At 34.7% G+C, this 23,558-nt stretch overlaps 1 protein-coding gene across 1 annotated transcript in view; it reads left to right on the top strand.

Moving 5' to 3' along the window:
• TACR3 (tachykinin receptor 3) overlaps positions 1-23,558 on the top strand; it is an 85,454-nt gene that overhangs the window by 38,915 nt on the left and 22,981 nt on the right. Inside the window, exons 2-3 of the mRNA XM_047092150.1 lie at positions 70-258; positions 2,874-3,024. Coding sequence (XP_046948106.1) covers positions 70-258; positions 2,874-3,024 — 340 coding nt within the window. The remainder of the gene's footprint in view (positions 1-69; positions 259-2,873; positions 3,025-23,558) is intronic.

Here is a 23,558-nt window from a genome sequence, read left to right as displayed (position 1 = left end):
CTTTGAAACTCCATTTTTAATTCTGCTAGCAAGAGAACCAACAAAATGGTTTTGTTTGTTTTTGTATAGGTATATGGCCATTATTGATCCCTTGAAACCCAGACTATCTGCCACAGCAACCAAGATCGTCATTGGAAGTATTTGGATTCTAGCATTTCTACTTGCCTTCCCTCAGTGTCTTTACTCCAAAATTAAAGTCATGCCAGGCCGTACTCTTTGCTACGTGCAATGGCCAGAGGGTCCTAAACAACATTTCACGTAAGTTAATTCTTTATTGTGGTTTTCAATTCAATTTATTGAACACTTAAAGAACTATAGGTTGGGAGCAACAATTAAGCAAATAAAACATAAACATTTCCCTCAAGGGTCCATATATTATTTGGGAAAAGAGACACATTGAAGTACTAGAATACATGGGTGCCTGGTTGGCTTAGTTGGTAGAGTAACTCTTGACCTCGGAGTTGTGAGTTTGAGCCCCACAGTGGGTGTAGAGATCACTTAAAATCTTTAAAAAAAAAAAAAGTTTAAAATACTACAATATGGTATGGTCAATAAGTTTTATAAATTACAAAGGTTACTAACATGAAAAATGAGATGACTTTTATATGGGGTAACTCTAGAGAGTTTCCTGGAGGAAGTGATAAAATCCCTGGAGATGAAAGCAATGCACAAAGGAAAGCAGGGTTGTTACTAATTGAGAAAAGAATGGGAAAGGAAGAACTGAAGCCCAAAGGTGCTGATTGTCCTTTTAAAGTCCTGGTTAGGGATAGGCAGTTCTGGTAGGTTCTTGGTTGTGCTCCTTTGTTTTAGCATTAAAGAAACATAAACACTAGGTTGGAAAATAATTATGAATGTTACACAATAGAATTTGGTATTTCATATTTTGGACACATCTTAAGAAAAGCAAAAGGAAAAAAAGTAATTGGGCAACTGTTTGCAGTTTTTATTCCGATAATTTAAATTTTAATTCAATAAAATCTAATGCAGTGTCCTATTTTTTCTTTAAAAAATAACCAATGATGCAAATACAATGGTAATCTTTTATAATTTTTTTAATGTTTATTTATTTTTGAGAGAGAGAGCACAAGCAGGGGAGGGGCAGAGAGAGAGGGAGACAGAATCCAAAGCAAGCTCCAGGCTCTGAGTTGTCAGCACAAAGCTGGACATGGGGCTCCAACTCGCAAACCACAAGATCATGACCTGAGCTGAAATAGGACGTTTAATATAAGGGTCATTTTTTAAAGCAGTCACTTTATCAAACTTCTCTACCCAAAGTCCAGATTTGTTTTTAAGTTTTTATTATAATTCCAGTTAGTTAAGATACATTGTTATATTAGTTTCAGGTGTACAATATAATGATTCAACAATTCCATACATCACCTGGTGCTCACCATGAGAAGTGCACTCCTTAATCCCCATCACCTTTTTAACCCACCCCTTCTCACCCACCTCCCTTCCAATAGCCATCAGTTTGGGTTTTTTTTATTAAGAGTCTGTTTTTTAAATTTCTGTCTCTCTCTTTCCCCCTTTGCTCATTTGTTTTTTTCTTAAATTCTACATATGAGTGAAATCATATGGTATTTGTTTTTCTCTGACTTCCCAGAGTCCAGGTTTTTAAAGAAAAATATTAGGAAGTATTTAATTGAAGGAAAAGCAGGAAATAGTTATTAAACTGAATACTGTTATTCTATCTGATATTAATAAATCTTAGCTGTATAACAAAATAAAAGTAATCATAATAATAAAATCAAGTTATTTATTGACTGAATCGCTTCCCACTGACTGTAACTCAATACTTAAAAAGCTATCAGGAAACGGGAAGGCAAGGAGGTTTAAGATTCCCTTTACAAAGAAACAGGTATTGAGAAGACTAGTATACCAAATTCTTTAATTTCCTTAAAGCCTTCCTAAGACAGCGGAAACTACACAAAACTTTATACAAATTTTAATTGTGTGGTTATATTATCAGTTGCCCTTCTATTCCTCCCCACCTGCATCCTTTTCAATTTTTTAAATATTTATTTATTACTTTTGAGAGACAGGGAGAGATGGGGGAGGGGCAGAGAGAGAGGGAGACAGAGGATCCGAAGTGGGCTCTGTGTTGACCATGAGATCGTGACCTGAGCAAAAGTCGGATGCTTGGCTGACTGAGCCAGCCAGGTGCCCCTACATCCTTATCATTTCGACTTAAATCTATAAAAACGTAGAATTTAGTTTGCTAATTTATAGTATCTTGACACTGATGTGACTAACACACCCGAATGTTATTTACCAAATTAATAATGCTATCAAATGTGTCATGACATTAGAAATGCATGTAAATGTCTTTACCTGATTTTTTTAATTATAGTCATATATCTTGTGGATCCAGTGTGGTTTAGAATATCTAGTTACATTTTCTTCTTTGGATAAAAACAATTTATTTCAAATATTACTGATGTTGCAAGGGTATATAGAATAATTTTGCATATGAGAAAATACCTGTCAGTTGATTTGTTTATTCTGTCTCATCTTTTTGTCTGTGATGATAAATTAAATTAGGTTAGCTCAACAATTACCAAGCAGAGAAATGGCATTCGTCCAGAACCTCTAAGCAAGGAGAGCATGGGCGGTTTAAATATGCACTGCAATGCAGCTATACTTTTTGTATATGAATCAAAGATTGGCAAGGATCAGCTGGTAGCATTTGGACAAATATAGTAGACAAGAGCATGATATTTTGATAAATTTGTGAAATGAGGACTTGGAGAAAATGTGGAAATAATCTTTGGAATTTTCAATTATGATTTAAAAGAAAATGAATTCAAAGTTCCCCACATATTGCATCTCAATATGATCTTCAGCTTGCGTTTGTTTGCTTTTATTTCTTGCAGCTACCATATTATTGTCATTGTACTGGTGTACTGTTTTCCATTGCTCGTCATGGGTGTCACATACACCATTGTTGGAATTACTCTTTGGGGAGGAGAGATCCCAGGAGACACCTGCAACAAGTACCATGAGCAGCTAAAGGCTAAAAGAAAGGTACTGTTCATATAATTTTACCCAGCATTTGTGTAAGCAGCTCATCATAGGGGAAAAACCTAGTTACGACATTTTAATATAATATGATTTAATGCTTTACTCCTATTTTTTTGTCTTGTTTTCTTTCTTTTTATCAACTCTTTCTTTTAATTTCTTTTTGTCTTCTATAAGCACTATCCATGTACAGAATCGGTCTGGAATAGTCACTTTCTTACAGGACTTTTATTTACCTTTTATAGAGTATTCTCAATTACTCCACCTGCAACTTATGAAATTTCACTTTAAGCCCAGTGATTATATTTCTGCAGCTGTAACTATCTTTGTCCTTTATTGAACAGAATGCCTCAGATGCCCTCTAATCATCCAGCAGTTTCCTTTATCCCCAGTATCTCTCTTAGTGTGTGCTATAGTTTCCTAATATCCATCTTCCTATCCCTCTCCCACGCCTCCTGCCCCTCCCCTACCTCCAACCCGCCCCTCCCCTCCCTCATCCCCATCTGTACACAGCCATCATGTATGTCTGATTAAGAGATGAGAGCTGCATTAATATTCTTCTACAACTTATTGGGTGCATGAAAAAGCTTACTTTTGAACAATTCACATGAAACAAAAAGCTTCTAAAGATTATTATATTGACATTTTACTAGGATTATTTTTTTCATTAAGATGTTTTTACTATCATGTGACTCAATATGTGAAATTTTAAACAAATGTGTGGAGTTAAAAAGAATCTTACAGTCATCTATTCCATCTTTCTCTCTTCAGTCGATGTATTCCTAATGCAAATCAGAAATGCTTTCCCAAAGATAAGAGTCATACTGATTATGCCAATTATTATTTATTCCATTTACGATTCACTTATTTATGTAGAACTACTACCTACCACATGGACACTTCCCTTAAAAAACACTCAACAATTTAAAAACCACTTACCTACAAACACTCACTTAACAAAGATCAATCAGGTTTTAAAATCTAATGTAGAAATTTGATTCTATTTTAGTACTGATATGTTTTTCCTCTGTTATCGGTAAATAGTGGAACATAAGACTTATGTTCAGTTAACATTTCACCATGGTCTCTAGTATTTGGAAACAAAAGAGTAAGCGTGAAGTTCACATTAATTTAGTCATTTCAGCCTATAATATTATGGATTTATTTCCCTTTCAAAAAATTACCTTAAAAATGAAGTACACAAACAACTAAATCATGCCTTTAGCATCTAAAAAAAATTAAAATTTAAAATTTAAAAAAAGCCTCTAAAACTAGAAGAATTTCAACAACATGGTGACCTTAAATTAATAGTTTCTCTTTCTACTTTGTAATTTCAACCCTCACTTGCTAACATCTTGCTCATATTGCAAGATACTCTTTGCAGGTACTATTTTCTTATAGCTATACTTCAGGTTCATCACATTAAATAACTGATATGGATTTCAGAATAATGTCTGTCTTTGTATTACTCACCTAGTTTCTCATCTTTCATTTCCTTCTTATGGCTTAGGCATCTTTTTTTTTCTTTTTTCACATTTTTTCCCTGTTTACTCCTAAACAAATTAAAATAAGCCCAGTATTTGTTGATTATAGTTCTCTTTTTCTCACATACATGTGATATCTTCTAGAAAGAAATGAAAAGTTAATCTAACTGTTCCTCTTTATTTTTGATTTGAGTCCCAGGGACAGGAAAAGCAAGAAAGAATATTTTTGTCTTTGGCCTTATATACCTGATGAAAGTAAGGCATAAATATTTAATTTTTATTTCATTACTCTTCAATTTCAAAGTATGAATATCAACTCAAACTGAGAGAGTGACCCTTCTAGAACATTTTAAGAAAGTCAGACATTTAAAAGCTCCAGTCCATATTTCTCTGAGATTGTGCTCTGGGCTAAAATAATACAAAATGACATTCATGCCATGAACTTCTCATAATAAATCAACTTGTCCTTGGATTTCGTTCACAGGCATTTATTAGTATGGTCATCAGTATCTCAGAAGTAATACTCATTTTGTCTAAAAATTTAAAATTTCAAAATTGAGCTGGCTTTCCTCTTAATTATTTGTATCCAAAATTAAAATATTGTCTGATATGGCTTGGAATATAGTTTTTTATCTAGTAATCATATGTTTTGGGTTTTTTTTAATGTATGTTTATTTTTGAGAGAGAGAAAGACACAGCACGAGCAGGGGAGGGGCAGAGAGAGAGGGATACAGAATCCAAGCAGGCTCCAGGCTCTGAGCTATCAGCGCAGAGCCTGATGTTGGGCTGAAACCCACAAACCATGATCATGACCGGAGCGAAAGTCAGATGCTCAATCGAATGACCTACCCAGGTGCCCCATATGATTTTTTTTATTATTTTTTAACATTTATTTATTTTTGACAGAGAGAGACAGAGCATGATTGGGGGAGGGGCAGAGAGAGGGAGACACAAAATCTGAAGCAGGCTCCAGGCTCTGAGCTGTCAGCATAGAGCCCAACGTGGGGCTGGAACTCATAGACCACGAGATCATGACCTGAGCGGAAGGCGGACGCTCAACCGACTGAGCCACCCAGGTGCCCTGCCCCATATGATTTTTATATTTTAATATGACAACTTAGGTCAAAAATATAAACCCTGCTCTGGATGAGCATTTTTAATTATATGCTATCTTCTGGAGAATAAATCTTTGATAATATAGATTGGATTTCAGAGATTAAACAAGAGAGTATTGGTTATAACAGTGCAAATTCATCATGACCATGGGGGAAAACAACTCCATAAGAAACTCTCAGCCAGCCTCCTGGTAATAAATGAGTAGTGGAACCCCCAAATACATGAATAAATGAAAGCTTAAGAAATTTTAGTCAAATCACTGAAATCTTTGCAACTGTTGAGAAACATTGCTTTCATTTCTCTTTCTCCCCCAATCTGCAGAAATTGTGCTCAATTTCAAACATTGATTAAATTCTCTGAAGAACAGTCAGTAAAATAAATTACTATGTCTATGTTAAAGAGAATGTATCAATCCAAACATTAAACTAATATGAAACTTTCAGATAATTGAAGATTAACTTCCCTGTTCAATCTTTACATATGTCCTACCTAAGTATATATATATTGTTTGAAAATAATACTACTAGTTCTAGCCAACACCAGGTAAAAAGACTAAATATTAGTCCTAAGAAATAAGTTAATACTTCTGGAAATATTTCCTCATTAAAACTGGAGTGCTGAAAATTAAAATCACTATTAAAAATCCAATGACTCTACAAAGCTCACTAAATGCTAGAAGGATTGTCTGATATTTGAGTCACATATATAGAACTAGTCTTCCAAAAAAATGGTAACAATCACACTAACAAACTCTTTCTTATATAAGTGTATTTTACAACTTCAAAGCACATTGTATACCTCATTGCACAACCAGATATCCTTAATTTATAGTAAATGTTCTAGATTTTAAATTACTGTATGTTATATACCTATTGGCTTTCAATATAAGACTATTTAAAAATGCATATTGAAATAATAATGTACCTTTAATGTAATAAAGTGATTAACTTAAGAATTCTGGCACTTTATTTTTTTTTATTTTTAATTTTATTTAAATCCAAGTTAGTTAACATATAATATAGTAATGATTTTAGGGGTAGAATTTAGTGATTTATTTACCTATAACACCCAGTGCTGATCCCAACAAGTGCCCTCCTTAATGCCCATCACCCAGGTAGTCCATCCCCCCACCCAATACCCCTCCAGCAACCCTCAGTTTCTTCTCTATGGTTAAGAGTCTCCTATGGTTTGCCTTCCTCTCTCTTTTGCTTCTTATTTTTCCTTCCCTTCCACTATGTTCACCTGTTTTGTTTCTTAAATTCCACATTATGAGTGACATCATATGATATTTATCTTTCTCTGACTTACTTCACTCAGCATTATACACTCTAGCTCCATCTTCATTGTTGCAAATGGCAAGATTTCATTCTGTTTGATCGCCAAGTAATATTCCATTATATATATATACATATACATATATATATATGTATATGTATATATATATATGTATATATATATACCACACCATTATACACACACCATTATATATATATCTTCTTTATCCATTCGTCAGTCAACGAACATTTAGGCTCTTTCCATAATCTGGCTACTGTTGATAGTGCTGCAATAAACATTGGGGTGCATGTGCCCCTTTGAATCAGCATTTTTGTATCCTTTGAGAATCTCGGCACTTCAAACAAGAGTATTTTCAAATAGTAGCAAATTATAAAGTATTGATTAGGGGCGCCTGGGTGGCGCAGTCGGTTAAGCGTCCGACTTCAGCCAGGTCATGATCTCGCGGTCCGGGAGTTCCAGCCCCGCGTCGGGCTCTGGGCTGATGGCTCAGAGCCTGGAGCCTGTTTCCGATTCTGTGTCTCCCTCTCTCTCTGCCCCTCCCCCGTTCATGCTCTGTCTCTCTCTGTCCCAAAAATAAAAAAAAATAATAAACATTGAAAAAAAATTAAAAAAAAAAAAGATATCACAATTATCATATTCTACATTCCTCAAATGTGTTTGAGACTCAGTCAACTTTCTATTCTGTTCTATGGAGCTGTTCATGCTCATCACCACATTGGTTAAATTAATGAAACTTTATAATGTATTTTAATATCTAACAGGACAACTCTCCACTGCATTTGTCTTTTTTCTTTCCAGAATCTTCCTAGCTATTTTTACTTGTTTACTTTTACATAAGAATTTTATGAAAACATTTTGTCTATTTAAAAACGATTTTTGTTTTTGGAATTAGATGATAACATTTATTAACTTTGGGAGAACTGGACCATAAATATTTAGTAAGGAGAAACGGAAAGGGTTAATGAGTGGATAAACCAATGGCATTCTTTTATGTTACTTGACAATTGAATGTAATGACTGGGAGCAGAGATTCTTAGTGTGCCAAGTTCAAATGCTGACTCTGGGGTATATCTTGGGTAGTATAAACTATCTGTGCCCCAGAGAGGCTACAACCCCTATAAAATGAAGTGAAAATAATAATAATGCATGAATATCCATATGGTTATATAGACATTAAATGAAGCAATACATGTTAAGTCTCCAAAAAATACCTAGCTCATAGAACTGTTCTCAGTGGGGCACCTGGGTGGCTCAGTGGGTTAAGCGTTCGACTTCGGCTCAGGTCGTGATCTTGCGGTTCGTGAGTTCGAGCCCCGCTTCGGGCTCTGTGCTGACAGCTCAGAGCCTGGAGCCTGTTTCAGATTCTGTGTCTCCCTCTCTCTCTCTGCCCCTCTCCCGTTCATGCTCTGTCTCTCTCTGTCTCAAAAATAAATAAATGTTAAAAAAATTTAAAAAAAAAGAACTGTTCTCAGTAATTGATATCTGTTACTTTAGGCACTTTACCATGAATATATATGCCAGTATTGTAGAGATCAGAAAGCATCATGTGGTAGCAAAGTAAAGAGGTATAAAGTTGGCCATTTGTCTTTTTAAACATAATATTGACCTACATTGTGTCTGTGCTCTTAATCCCCTTCATTTATATCATCCATCCGTCCACCTGCCTACACTGACTTCCTTCCACATATATATTATTTAATTCTCACAATAGCTATATGAATTTTTCTTGCTTTACAGAAAAAATGAAACCAAGTCTCAAACTTATAAAACTAGTAAGTGGCAGAACTTGGATTTGAATCCTGGACACAAGTTTTTAGGGCTGTGTTCTTTTAGAGAACTAGTTGAAAGACCCAGGTTTCAGAATGATACCTTATGTCTATTACTTGTATTATACAAGGTACATTCCTATATATTGTCTGTACTGACCTTCATAATTTCCACAGTAAGTAGGCCTCATGGAAGGTATTTCCTTGCATTCAACAAATGAGGGAATTAAAGCTCTAGGAAGGTGAACGTTGCCCAAACTTAAACAGCTGGTAGTTGTACACATGGAACCCATTTAGTGCTATGGAATGCAAGATAACCATTCCTTCCATTATGTTCAATGCAAAGAATTGGCAGCTACCCTTAACCAATATTTTGCTCATTAAAGTTTTCTGCCTGGTCATTCTGTTACACATCCAAGCTTACTCTAGAATAGTGCTGTCCAATGGAAATTTCTGTAATGAAGGAAAGGTTCCATATCTGCCATGTCCAATATGGTAGTCATTAGCCACATGTATCCAATGAATTAACACCAAGTACAGCTACTATAACAAGAAATGAAAATTATTTTATTTTATTAATGTAAAATGAAATTTAAATCATCACATCTGGGTAGTGACTGCCATATTCCTATCAGTGATGCTCTAAAAAGGCATAAGAACAATAAACCAACTAATTATTATACAACCAGTGTTTACTTTCACCTACTGTGATAATATAGTAAGAATTGAAGAAAATTAGCAATTCTACCATTAGATTCTTAGAAAAAATAAGATTCCTTTAACATTTTGCTTATAGAATTCTGATATTTGAAATATTTTTTCTCTATTCTTGATTATTACATGTGTTGTGTATTTCAACTGTATTGTGTCACATATATACTTATTTTTGCTAAGTTTCTTGAGGCATAAGTAAAGATTTCTTTGTAACAAAAGGGCCATCATGACTTCGTTGCATTTCTGACATCATACCTAAAACAAACACATGTACCATATTTGTGCAGGGTTAATGGGGAAAACAAAACAAAACATGAACTGTGGAGTCACATCGGCTGGTTTGATTCCTGGTTTGTCAGCTACTGGTTCTCTGACTCTTAATCTCTCACCCTCCATTTCTTATTTATAAAATACCAAAATACTTTTTCTTTTCTAGAAACTTTTTGATGAGGGCTAATCAAGATAATGTATGTATTAAAGTGTCTGGTACCTAATGCTCATGAATATGCGATTCCAATCTGCTCTCACTTTCATCTATTCGTGAGACAAAAATCAACCTAATTATGATCACCAATAAAAAGAACAATGCTTATGGTAGCTTTATAAAAGCAACAAACATTTATTGTGCTTGTTCTGTGCCAGACACTTGATTTCGGTACTTTAAATAGATTAGCCAATTGAATTCTGACCACCACATGGGGAAGGAACTATTATTATTTCGTTTTACAGATGAAGAAGCAGTCAATAGATAGGTTAAGGAACTGCCTCATCTATTGAATAATAAAGATTTGAAGTCAGCAAATCTTATTCTAGAGAATGTGTTCTTAACCTATTACACTGATCATTTCTGTATGTTGCTCAAGGGGGGAAGTAAATAAGATAAAGTAGTTCTTTACTTATTTTTTGATTTGTTTAATTATCAATAATACAATTGAATTACATTATTATATTATTTACTGACATTCTTTTTTTTTTAAGTTTTATTTATTTAATAATACACCCAACATGGGCTTGAACTCACAACCCTGAGATCAACAGTCACACCCTCCTCCAAGTGAGCCAGCCAGGTGCCCCATTTTTGACATATTCTGAGTTAAAAGGCATTTGAAGATTAAACTAACCAAAATATATAACAATGTTTTGGGAAAATAATTATTTCCCAGGACCAGCAGTCAACTTAAAATTTATTTCTAGTACCAGCAATCAACTTAAAAATTAATTCTTAATAAACAATTCATCAGTAAACTAAGACTGCATTCAGTTACCAAACTGAAGAGGCATCTACTTTAGATATGTAAAAATGTGCACTAAAAATGTGTTTCTGATCATTACAAATCATAAAAATTCCCCAAATTTTCATAAGAAGAACATTATATCACGTCCTCTGAAGGATAATAATAGTGAATATAGGCACAACCACCTACTGAGCATCGTGAGTACAAATTCCTCTGCTCATCTCTCTTGCTCCTTCTTCCATTCTCCACACCAACAACCTACTGAAGCCCAAGTCAGAGGTGCAGAGAAAACTCCTTCTGCCAGAACTACCTGCTCCTATTTACATTTATTTTATTTCAACTTTTTATTATTTCCAATTCATTTTAAAAAACCTTTCAACCAATGCAGAAAATTCCACTGATAGCATTGTTCCTCTTTACTAGAGGTAACTACTTAATAACAGGTTAGTAAAACATTCTTTGAAAGAGATGAATTGCTGAGTGATCACTTATGCAGCTATTTTTGTGCTTCCAAAAGGAAGAGAGTGAATATCACCTGTTTTCTTCTATTCCTATTTAATTTGGCATCGTTGTCATACAGGCTGTGTTAATAGTCATGTGTAGTCTTCAGCTTCTAACACTTTGTCAGCAGGGGATGACTCTAGCTGTTTATTCAGCATGGTGACAGATTGATTGGTACTGACTCATATTTATATACTTTCTCCAGCTTCCATTTCAAAAGACCCCATTTGTTGGAACAAGAGCTAACTTGGGATACCTGTGGTAAAAAAAAAAAAAAAATAAAGCAAATACAGCTAACCTAAACCCTAAGAAAATGAGCTCATAAAACCAGATGGCCATTTTTTTAAGCAATTCAAATGAAGACAGAAGTCCTCTCATTCAAATTCATAGTAAATAAGCTAGCATGGACTTCTGTTACTTTATTCATTTTTGAAATAAATGGCCATTAGGATTATAAAATCTAGATTTGATAACATTGATACTCAATGTTTCTTTAGTTAACTATTTTTAATTATAATAAGACCAGAAGCTTAAGCACTGATGGGTGGATGGATGGATGGATGGATGGATCGATGGATCGATGGATGGATGGATGAAAGAATAAGGTTTTGAATCAGCTACCTACTCATGAGTCACGTATATGATCTCATTTAATAGTCTCACTAACTCTGAGGTTCTACTATACTACCTAACGGCTGATGTAACCAAGGTTTAGAGAGTTTAACTTGCTTAAAATTATGTATTAAGTGAGTAGAGGAATCTTATTTGGATCCTAAACTAACACTAAAGTCAAGGAAATAACCCACTGCTATCCTATCTCCCTTTATACAGTTAGAGTACATTATGCATAATGTCAGTAAAAGAGATTTTAAAAAAGAAGGGAAATAATTCATGTTACCATTCTAACACTGTTTAGCTTTTTATACAATGAATGCTCAATACATAAATGTTAAAAAAACAAATTCCTTCCATAAGTTAAATCAGTCTTATTCTATTGTCCATGTAACTCACAGTACCTCTCACCTCTTTCAATTATCCATGAATGTTCCATTCATCATGGAATTTTATGTTAGATTTGTTTTAATTTAGTGCTGACATAATCTTCCATCATTCTACATGGAATCTCTTATCTGGAAACAGATTGGGTTTTGTTCTTTAATGTATAATTTTCTTCTTCATTCATGACTTTTCATTCCACTTTCAGTACATACAGCTTTGAGGCTGACAAGATTCTTGTTAGAATTTATTTCAATGTTCTCCACCTCTTATCTGATAAAGTAAATCTCTATAAACATTAATGTCTCTTCCCCCTCCCAAGACTAACATCCATCTCTAAATGCTGTGTCCTCCTGTTTCACATGCTTGAGTAGTTTTTAATGTAAACTTAAAAACTTTTAGCCAGGCTATGTGTGCATACATGAAATATCCACTTTGCCAACAATGACATATTATTAAATAACCATTTACAATATTTAATTTTAGAATTAAGCTGTATTTAAGTTTGAGTACTTTTAGAGTATTCTAAAAAGTAGAGAATGAAAGAATAAGGTAGATTAAAAAGGCAAATGATCTATATGATCTGAAGAGAAAACAGAGTATTGAAAGAATACAGTAGATTAAAATTAATTTAAACTTATGTTTGTAGTGTTCCTAACAAGTGTGGGTCATTTTATCACAGGTAAAGCTTCTGATCTATTGTAGAATACTGAGTAGGAGATATGCCTTACTCACCATTGTATCCTCAGTGCTTAGCATAATGCCTCTGGATGAATGGATGGATGGATGAAAGAAAAAGGTTTTGGATCAGCTACCTACTGATTATATAGATTATAAAATGTGAAGTCACCTGATGTGACTTGTTAAAAGTCAAAATCATTGAAGGGAAGAACGAGGTCTGGAATTTAGACTTCCTGAGCTCCACCCTGCTATTCTGCCCCTCGTCCCAGCACACACAGGAAAGATTTGAGACTAAATCTGCAGAATAAGGTCAGTGTCTTCAGAACTATGTTTATATCCTCAGCACTAAAAATGAAATCTACTTATCTATTGCTGAATGAGTTAAACTGCTCTTGAAAAGTTTTCATATTTCATTAAATAAAAGTATTTCTCAGCCCAGCCACAAGTAAAATATGGTATAGGACTTTCCCTATTGTACAGATTCTTCCAATAAGCTGAGAAGTCTAGTCAGTAAAAAGACTTTATATTATGCATATAATACTCATTATACAATTCTAAATCCCTTTAGTATAAAACTATGCTAGAAAAAAAATGCCTCTTTTCATAAAGGAGAAAAACACATCCCTGCACCTTATTCAGCTTTTTAAAGACCCTGTTTCTAAATTCAGTCCCATTCTGGGGTAGTGGGGATTAGAACTTTAACACATGAATTTGGGAGGGGTACACAATTCAGCCCTTATCAATATCAAATATAAATTGCCTGACCATGTAAAATAATTAATCAAGAGGTTCAGTTAACAGAATGATGGGTAGCAGGGGTATACTTTTATGCTTAAGTTTTTCGTATCTCCATAGCAGACTTGCTAGCCTAGCAAACATTTCCACAAACTTCCCATTCTGCCCCAGGCCCTCAGCTGGTAACTTCAGCTATAAGTCTTTTTCCTAAAAAAAAAAAAAAAAAAAAAAAAAAAAAAGAAAAAAGAAAAAAGAAAACTCCCTTCCAGAAACCCAAAGAATACATTGAAGAATAAGCTTTTCTTTCTTAGTGCCCCTTTGGTTGACAACTAGGACACAGGGGTTGACAGAATCAAGGGCTCTCTCTCTGCTGGAGGCAACCAGTACAAGATATCAGATTAAATTAGCCACTTCAGCCACTGGAGGAGCAGCTATGTGAATTCCACATGTGTAAGTATAGAGCTCACCGTGGATCTACCTTGGTTAGGTAACAGAATATGCATATCAGTTATATTTCAAAATATCTGCCAGATATGATTTAGGAGTGTTGAGGTGATGTGGCGGAGAAAGGTGCAAGGAAAATGTATGAGTTCGATAGAGACGCCATAATTAAGAACCACAGACTAAGTGACTTAAAAACAGAAATTTATTTTCCCGAGGCCCTGCAGCCTCAGAAGATCAAGGTGTCGGTAGGGTTTGGTTTCTTTAAGGTCTCTTTCCCTGGCTTATAGATGGCCATCTTCCTCTAGAATCTTCCGGTGAGTTCCCTCAGTATCTAAGTAAGGACAGGAGTCATATTAACTTAGGATCCACCCATATGACCTTCACTGAACCTTATTTAGCTTTTTAAAGACCCTGTTTCTAAATTCAGTCCCATTCTGAGGTACTGGGGGTTAGAACTTTAACACATGAATTTGGGAGGCGGGCACGATTCGGCCCTTAACAAAGAAGTTATTCATAACTTTTAGAAAGAAATCCTCTGATTAAGTCATTTCAGGGTTCTGGGACTTGCTGGCACCAAGGAGTATTTCTATTTCTGCTGTTACAAAGATGTAAGTTCCTTAACAAGTTGAGAGTGGCTAGGTTAGTGCTCCCCTCCACTTCATTCAATAGGCTTATTGTCAACCGAAAAAGTCGAAACCATTTTTGTGTTTGTTTGACTTGAACATTTTACTCTTTTTCATCTTTATTTGGCAGTTTGCTTTTGAGAGCCCTTTCACCACCGTTATCCTCCAGCCCTTTTTTTTTTCATCCCTACCCTCACTGGAACAGTTCCTTTTAAAACTATTTCACCTTCCCATCTTTACACAATCTTTGCAGTGATTCGAAGTGCCTGGCATGATACCTGCACCCCCCCCCCGACCCAGTGATCTATGACTCTTACTCCCCCCTCCCACCCATGGTTAATGAAAGCCAGTTCCCAGTAATCCCCCATTTTCATTGACCATTAGTTATGTGACCTGGTTTTTAACTAACTTCATGTATATCACTTTTTCTCGTGTGTCCTGAATGAAAAATGTAAATTTTCCCAAGGACTGTAGATTAGTGGAAAGGGAGAATTTGTCTCTCAAAACATAAAACTCCTTTGGCATGTCTTCCCAAGTCAGCAACCAGGTAATTATGTACATCTCTCTCTCCCTCTTTATCTTCTCTTTCTCCACCTTTCCTTCTTGCAGCCCCTGCTTGATCCATTTCTCTGCTCCAGAAAGACCAATGCATCCACAATTTTTAAAGACAAATTTAGCACTGTCCCAAATTTAGTTCAAACTGTAGCACTGTTCCTATAATTCAAATAAGTCCAAACTGGCAAATTCCCATCTATGTCTATTACCCTTCTCAGCAAACAATATATCCTTCTTTATACTCAATTTTGCTCCACTCCAAGACAGGAGATGGTTACAAATAGAAAGATAATGTTGTTGTTGTTGTTGTTGTTGTTGTCGGCGGCATCACTGTTTTCTGTCACAGTACGTTGCATAAACCCTTTATGTACGTGATTCTAATTATTTGCTCTAAGCCTTTTTCAGATGTCTTTCTGCTCCTTTTTTTTATTTTCATTTCATCTCTGAAAAGATTTCAGAGAGACTTTACTCCTTTGTGTAGATGGCTAATGCTAAAGGACCATGATTCTCTGTATTTCTATATGCTATCCTCAGTGTATTTCTGAATTTATGTATTTTTAATACATAATACATAAATACACTTATATTCCTTCCAAAGCTCTCTTTAATCTGTTTTTATTTGGAAATATTTAGAACTGATGAAGTCATACATTGTGAATTTTTCTTATGTTTCCATTCTCAGGTATTATCCTCAGATTATTTCTGCCTCATTATTTTATCATTCTCCAACATGATCTGGCAGCATTATACAAATCTCTGAAATAGGAATTTCTAAAGCCTTTTGCCACAGCCATCTAAGCCCAGCTGAGAAGAATGATTTTCACATTGACACCTTAAAGGAACACATACATGTTTCACATATTAATTCTGTATAGGAAAAGAGCATCTTAAAAGAACTGAAAACAATGGATAGAATAGCAGTTGCATACCAGAAGAGAACAGGAATTCCAGTACTAATTAGAATAAACAACAGGTCCTTCAATGCTATCCATACTGAATAAAAGGCAGAAGATCACGTATGAGATAGTAATTTCCTTTATATTAACAGCACCTCACTGGAAATTGAAAACTGATGATTGATGGTCATAAGCTTATATACCACAGTTAATCCAGCTTGAATCCCACAGACTGGTTTATTTTCAAACAAGGTTTCATGGACAACTAGAAGACACTGCTTCGTTCACTTGACTGAGAAAATAAACCAGGTCTCCATCATCATAACCCCAGGCTACATTCTAGCCATAAGATTTCATAGGACATCTCACAGAACATTTCATTACCAGACCAAGGATTTTTACTAGGAAGGACTCTGTACAGGGAGCTCTAATTCCACTGCTGGGAGACAATTCATAAATCAACTTGCATTTACTTGGAGATCACCTATAATACACTGAGTGGGAAACCATAGACCTTATAACTCAGTTTCTATTGATCTCCTTTCTTCCTATAAGACATTTTAGAATTTAGGCAACTTTGAGAAAATGATTCAGATGTGAAGGTTTTTACCCACACCTTCCTCAAGTCCCATAGTCCTAAAAGGAAGCATAGTTCAGGAATGTTTTGCTATAGTGATTTCATTTCTTAATACATATGTGATACACAAATGGCTGTTTGATTATATCCATTATATAAAAAACCAAAAAATATTTTGCCATAAGCAAAAGGAACTGTTTTCCAGCATGTGAAGTTGTTAATATTTTCTAAAGGTTTTGGAAAAAAGTCACAGAATCCCTGTCTTTGGGTGATTGAACAACACAGATCAGATTCTTATCTCTCTGCAATATGTTGCCTCACACACAATCATCTTTTTTCATCCAACTAAAGTACCAGGTTATATTAGTTGGATGAAAAAAAAAAGCTTCTAGGTTTTTTTTTTAGCTTCTAGTTTTGTTTATATTAATTTTAAGAAGAAAAGGATGAATCTATTCATTTTGAATCTCTTTCTTTTATTTTATTTTTCAGAGAGAGAGAGAGAGAGAGTACACACATGTAGGAGAGGTGCAGTGAAAGAGGGAGAGTAAGCAGGGGAAGGGCAGAGAGTGGGAAAGAGACAGAATCCCAAGCAGGCTCCACACTGTCAGCACAGAGCCTGATGCAAGGGTCAATCTCACTGACCATGAGATCATGACCTCAGCCGAAATCAAGAGTTGGATAATTAACTGACTGAACTACCCAAGTGCCCCCTTGAATCCTTTTCCTAAGAGTGTTGTAGCTATACTCCAATTTGAGAGTGGGTAGATCCAGCAAATGACCTTAAATTCCAATTCATTCTGATTTTTGTCTTCCAATTCATTCTGATTCAAACTTCAATATGCATTTCATTTTAATTTTAGGAAGTATGGCTCCTTAAAGCTGGTAAATGCCATTCCCTTAAGGCCTTAACAATGGTCACTTCTGGGTCTGATTGCTCCTTGATCTTAGCTCCACAGCCAACACAGCTCTTCTGCAGTACTGAACAACTCCCGGAATTCTATCTGGATTCACTTCAGGGTGGAGCTTATTACTCACAAGGCTCATCGTCTACACACTTCATCACGCTTCCGCGAACTTCCTCTGGCCACAATGTTCTCATGTTCTTTATCCACGCATTACTTGGGCTCTGATCTTTGCACTTTCCTCTCAAGAGCAGTCTTCCATCAATTAAACCATCCTTCACTTTACTATGACTCCCCTCAAAATTCAAGCATGCTCATATCTCTTCCATCTCTTATTTACATCCACTTTCTCCTCTTGTTAACCAATCTTTTACTCCTCTCATTAAAGCTTTGTGGCTTCCAACACACTATTCTGCTGAAACTATTCTTGCCAAAGTTACTTTTGCCATGTTTGTTGCTAAATTCATTGGATATATTCAGTCCTCGACCAGATAGAAGAAATAGATATCTCTGATCACTTCCCACTTACCATGTCTCTCCTGTGTTGTCTCTTTTCTTGCCTCAGGCCATTCCTCTTCAGTGTCTTTATCTGGCTTTTCTTCTTCTAGCCACCTCTAAATGCTACCCTTTACCCCAGAGGCCCATCCTTCTTATTTTTATAGCTTTTGTATAGCTTTTGTCTTATTGGGATCATTTCATCTACGTCAACAACCTTGAAAATTACTTCAAATCTACATTTACATTATGCCCATATCTAGACTTTTCTTCTGAGGTCCAGGTTGTAAGCTCCAGACTAAAATTCTATTAATCATCTCTCACCCCAGTCCTATGTTTAATATGTTTCAAAATAAGCTGGTCAAAATGAAATAATCATCTTTATTTCTGAATTCTTCTTCCCCAGTTCATAGAATATTACTAATAGCTGTAGAATGGCCCAGACAAAACAGAACAAAAAACAAAACAAACAACAACAACAACAACAACAAAACCTGGAAATAATCTGTAACATCTCCCTTTTATCAACCGAAATAGAATCAATAACAAGGTCAAATTAACTCTGAAAGCACTCAGATTGCCTTCTTTCTTTCGTAAGCTCCGGCTCTACTCTTATTTAGATATACATAATTTCTCCCCAGGTTATATACTTGCCTACGAAAGAACCTCCTGCCTCCATTAAGTCTCACTCAGATAAAATCCATTCCAGTGTCTTCAAAGTGATCTCTCTAAGATCTGAATTTTTTAATGCCCTCCATAAAATCCTTTAATGGCTTCTCTGGCCTATAAACTGCATGTTGCCCCTCCCTAATCTCATTTTCATCTACTCCTCCCAACTTCGTCATCAACACGTCTTATATTATACACTATATGCAAGTGGGTCAAACCATTTGTACTACTAGAGTAAGGCATAAATTTTGCATATTTTATTTTCTGTGACCAGGACACTCTTCTCCCCTACTCTTTCACCCCTTCCTTTTCTGCTCCTCTCACTTGGCTATTTCCTTTCTGTCTTTTGATTATATCACAACCACTTCTTGTAGGAAGCCTCTTTGATACCTCCACCCCAATTTGCATTCAGACACTCACAACATCATATGGAAAAGTCTAGCATGCAACTTACACTACATTATATAGAAAACATCCATTTGCTTAACTATCTTCTCCAACAAACTCTACAAAGCTGAAGAGCAACGTTCATGTGTTACTCATCTTTAGATATTCAACAATTTAGAGAGTGTCTAGCATAATTCAGGAACTCTTATAAATGCTTTTAAAATGAACTAATGAAGCTGTTTCCTTGGATTTTTTTTTCTGATGACCAAATGCCCTTGAAAGAAGATTGAAAAACAGTGAGAATTTGATACTTCTAAATTCATAGACATTGAACTTTCAATATTTTGCATAATTTTCACTCCTCATTTTTCTTCTCTACCTATAAGCTTCATGAGGTCTCAAGGTATATTTTCTTTAATAATTGACATTTCTCCTGGATGCCTGATGAACATAATTCTTTCAAAGTGGGGACAGATGATAGCTTAATTCTGCTATTCCTTTATTCAAGTGAGTCATTACTTTAAAAATAATTGTTATCATATGTGAAAGTTTATACATAATGTGAAGAATAGAATATTTCAAATGAATCAAAGGTTGCTATATGTTGCTTGCTTATGTGTCTTAAGCCATTACTCAAGTGAATCATGGTCTTCTAATATTATGACTCAAATATTAAAAGATCATGACTCATTTTGGCTCTCCAAATCTGGTTTTAATTTTTGATAAGACATTGTACACTAATTTTCATGTTTTATAAGTTGCTAACAAGAATAGACTCCAGTCAAAAATAGTAGCAATTAATGGGAACTCAACACTTCAATGATTTTGCTAGTTTAAAGGTTCTAAGAAAATTATTCTTCTCTTCTAGTAGTGATAGAAAAAAATCCTATTACAGGAGTATAATTTTGGAAAGTGATATGAAATACTGACAAAACGAATCAAGTATTATCAAGTAATTATCAGTATTCACATAGTCATAATTGAAATATCTAATACCTTGTATTGATTTCAGGTATTGTTATAACATTTTCATTTGTAACAGTTTTGATATATCTCCTGAGAGCCTACATCCTTTAATTCATTATAATCACCTTTTCCTGTAACTATTTTAACATATTTATCATAGTTATTTACAGGCCTTATATGCAAACTGCCGAACCTATTGACTCCTCTTTTCCTTGATTATGGATCAAATTTTTGTATGTGCTTATATAATAATTTTTGGTTTTATACTGGATATCATGAGATAGGATGTTAAGAGACTCTGTATGCTACTATCTTCATCTGAAAACTTCTGTGCTTTCTTCTCGCGGTCAGTTAAGTTACTGGTGGATCATTCAAATTTGTGGAAATTGGTTTTATACTTTGTTAGGGTAAATCTATTTTAGTTTTGCCCTTAGTTTTAGGGTTAATCTCTTAACTGTGGGTATAGCATTTACTCTTAAGGCCTAGCTCTTCTGGAAAAACCCAAGATGTTTACTGAGACCGTCTAATTTGGTGAGACTCAAACTCTAAAATTCTGTCTCCCCCTTTAGAAGTGGCTGCTAAAATCTCTTCACTCTTGCATCCTTTTAGCTATTGTTTACCTCCCAAATTGCTCATAGCCTTGGTCCTGCACATGTGAGTGTAGGACTGCCAAGGACTTAGGAAAAGTTTGCATATATATATATATATATATATATATATATATATATGCATATATGCATGTTCACTCTCCTTTTGATCACTATCCAGTGTTATGAAACAGTTTTGCTGTTGTTACTGTTGTTTATATTTTTTTAAGAATTTATAACTATTTTTCGGAAAAATGAATTATGTGCATACACACATATACATATGTGTACCTGTGTGTATACATATACAAGCCACTGTCTATGTACTGTATGCAATACAATATACCCTCTATATATACTTGTGTACATTATATACAAATTACATAATATATTAGTGCGGGTTTTTTTGGAACATCTTTATATACGTCCTGTCCTTTATCTTTGGTTGTACCTTTTGTGCTATGTAGTGACCCACGAACTTGGACTAATGTTTCATTTCATATTCTCCAATATCCCAGCTAGGAGTTTCCTCTAACACAAGTCATTAGTTTCTGACATTACTGATCTAATTGAACCCCCAAAATTTAATTTTCTAGATCACTTCCAATTTTCCTGACACATGATGAGGAAGACTTAAATTTTCTATTTTAGAATATATTTCTGGAATCATTAGAGCAGAGAATATAACTTTTTCCCAAAAGTTACTCATGAATCTAAAGGAGTAGATACATAGGTTATGTTCTTTTTTCTCAGATAAACTTCACAAACCAACTGAAAGCTCAAATAGTAATAGGAAAAAATCCTGAGATTATATGCCTTGAATTGATTTTATGTTCTATGTATTATGGTTAACAGTTAAATGGTCATTACAGTCAAACTGTTTTTTAACTTTTTAAAAATTTTATGATGTTTTTATTGTTCAGTTAATAGTTGATTAAATAAGTTTCACTTTACTAATTTTCCAGTGGTAAAGCTAAAAGAAGTATCAACAACAGAACATTTATTAATCTTTTTCTTCCTGGTAATATAATAGTGTTTAATATAGGACAGCTTTTCAAGGGATACATTTTATCCTGTTATTTTATAGAAATATGTTATATTGGAGAAATGGCAAAGCCACTGTTAAGTATAAAATAGTTAGGCTTGTTATTTTCTTTCACTGCAATGGAAAACATAGATTTGATGCCACTTCTCACTTTTTTGTTCTCTCTCTTAATATCTCTGTCTCCATCATTCACAATCACATACACACATACATACACGAATAACAGGGACTATAATGAAAAAAGAGCTGTTTTTTAAACTCCTATTGTCTGCACATTTTCTGTTATAAAATTTGACAAAATTTCTTGGCTCTCTAGTACTCAGTCTGCATTTTACCCATTATCCCCCTGTTGCCGCCATAGCCTCTCTTTGCCTTTAAAAAAGGCATGTTCATAGTCAATTTAGGCCAGTGTATCAATGATTTAAAACACACATATAAATTAGTCAGATTTGGGAATAAAATAAAAATGAATATCTCAGCATGCCCAGAGTATCTTATGAGCCTGGCATCCACGTTTCCATTTAAATATCACAACCCCCTACATGATGAGTGTTCTTGTCTTTTCCCTCCTAGTAACACTATTTATATGAAGAAAGATTAAGTAATTTTCTGAAGGCCACAGAGCTGTTTCTGAACAAGGCCTAGATTTAAATCAAGTCTTAGAGTCTAGTGGTCTTGACACCATATATATTTCTGTGCAGTGAAGTCTTCAAGGTTTCCTTGTAACTATGCCAGAGAGTCTGTGCCTAAACATACACCACTGATTAGCCATTTGATGAATGATTAAAATTTTTTGGCCTCAACACTAAATAGAACCAACTTAATAAATCCTTAAAATATCAGGGAAAGAATTCCTCTCTGCAGCTCCTTAAATAAATTCTGTGTTTTGGGTCTCTCCAAATTTGGAAATCATTCTTCCTAGGCCAAACAATGAATTGTGATATATTAATATAAATAATATTAAAACTAATATCAAAAGAAAAACATTACTTTTTAGAAAATATCAATAGATAATTAACAACTCAAAGGAAAAGTCTAGAAAATAAAAGAACTAAACACATCCATAAATGAGCAATTGAAAATATAATATCTTACATTTATTATTGCTAAGGACCAAATTGTGTCCCCCCGACCCCCAAAAATTCACATTTTGAAGCTCTATCCCTAATATGATTGTATTTGAAGATAGGGCCAATAGGGAGATAATTAAGGTTAAATGAGGTCATAAGGATGGATGGGGCCTTGATTCAATAAGATTAATGTCCTAATAAGAAGACACACCAGAGAGCTCACTCTCTTTCTTTGTGAACATACAAAGAAGAAATCCTGTGGGACCACAGTAAGATGGTAGCTGCCTACAATCAGGAAGTGGACTCTCATCAGAAACTGACTATACTGGTACCCTGATCTTGGACTCGTAGCTTCTAGAACTATGAGAAAATGAATGTCTGCGATTTAGCCATATAGTCTACAATATTTTATTATAGCAGCATGAGCTAACACCATTGTTTTATTATCAGCTATTAAAATATCATAGTAGTTTTGACAGTTTTCCCCCATGGAATCTTTAAAAGCATTATTTTAAATAATCTTCCTCACAATCCTACGAGAAAGCTGAAGTTTAGGGAGATTCAATAACTTGCACAAGATCACACAGATAATTTGCTAGTGATGCTGTGTGACTAGAATTCTTATCTCCTGGCTCTGCATCTATTCTTCTATCTCCATACCCATGTTGTGAGACTAAATAATAACCGCTTTGCATATGTGAAGACTCATTAGCATTAGCACCATCTATCACTGTTAAAAATATGACAATGTTAAAGACTATTTTTGCACAGTGCAAAATTATCCATATAATATTAATTAG

Source organism: Lynx rufus, unplaced genomic scaffold (genome assembly GCF_022079265.1).
Source record: "Lynx rufus isolate CCGP_SWC_20201006 ecotype Redwood Valley unplaced genomic scaffold, mLynRuf1.p SCAF_3, whole genome shotgun sequence".
In the NCBI taxonomy this organism is placed as follows: Eukaryota; Metazoa; Chordata; class Mammalia; order Carnivora; family Felidae; genus Lynx; species Lynx rufus.
The sequence above is the reverse complement of the archived record's forward strand: the minus strand, read 5'-3'. Positions and strand labels throughout refer to the sequence as shown.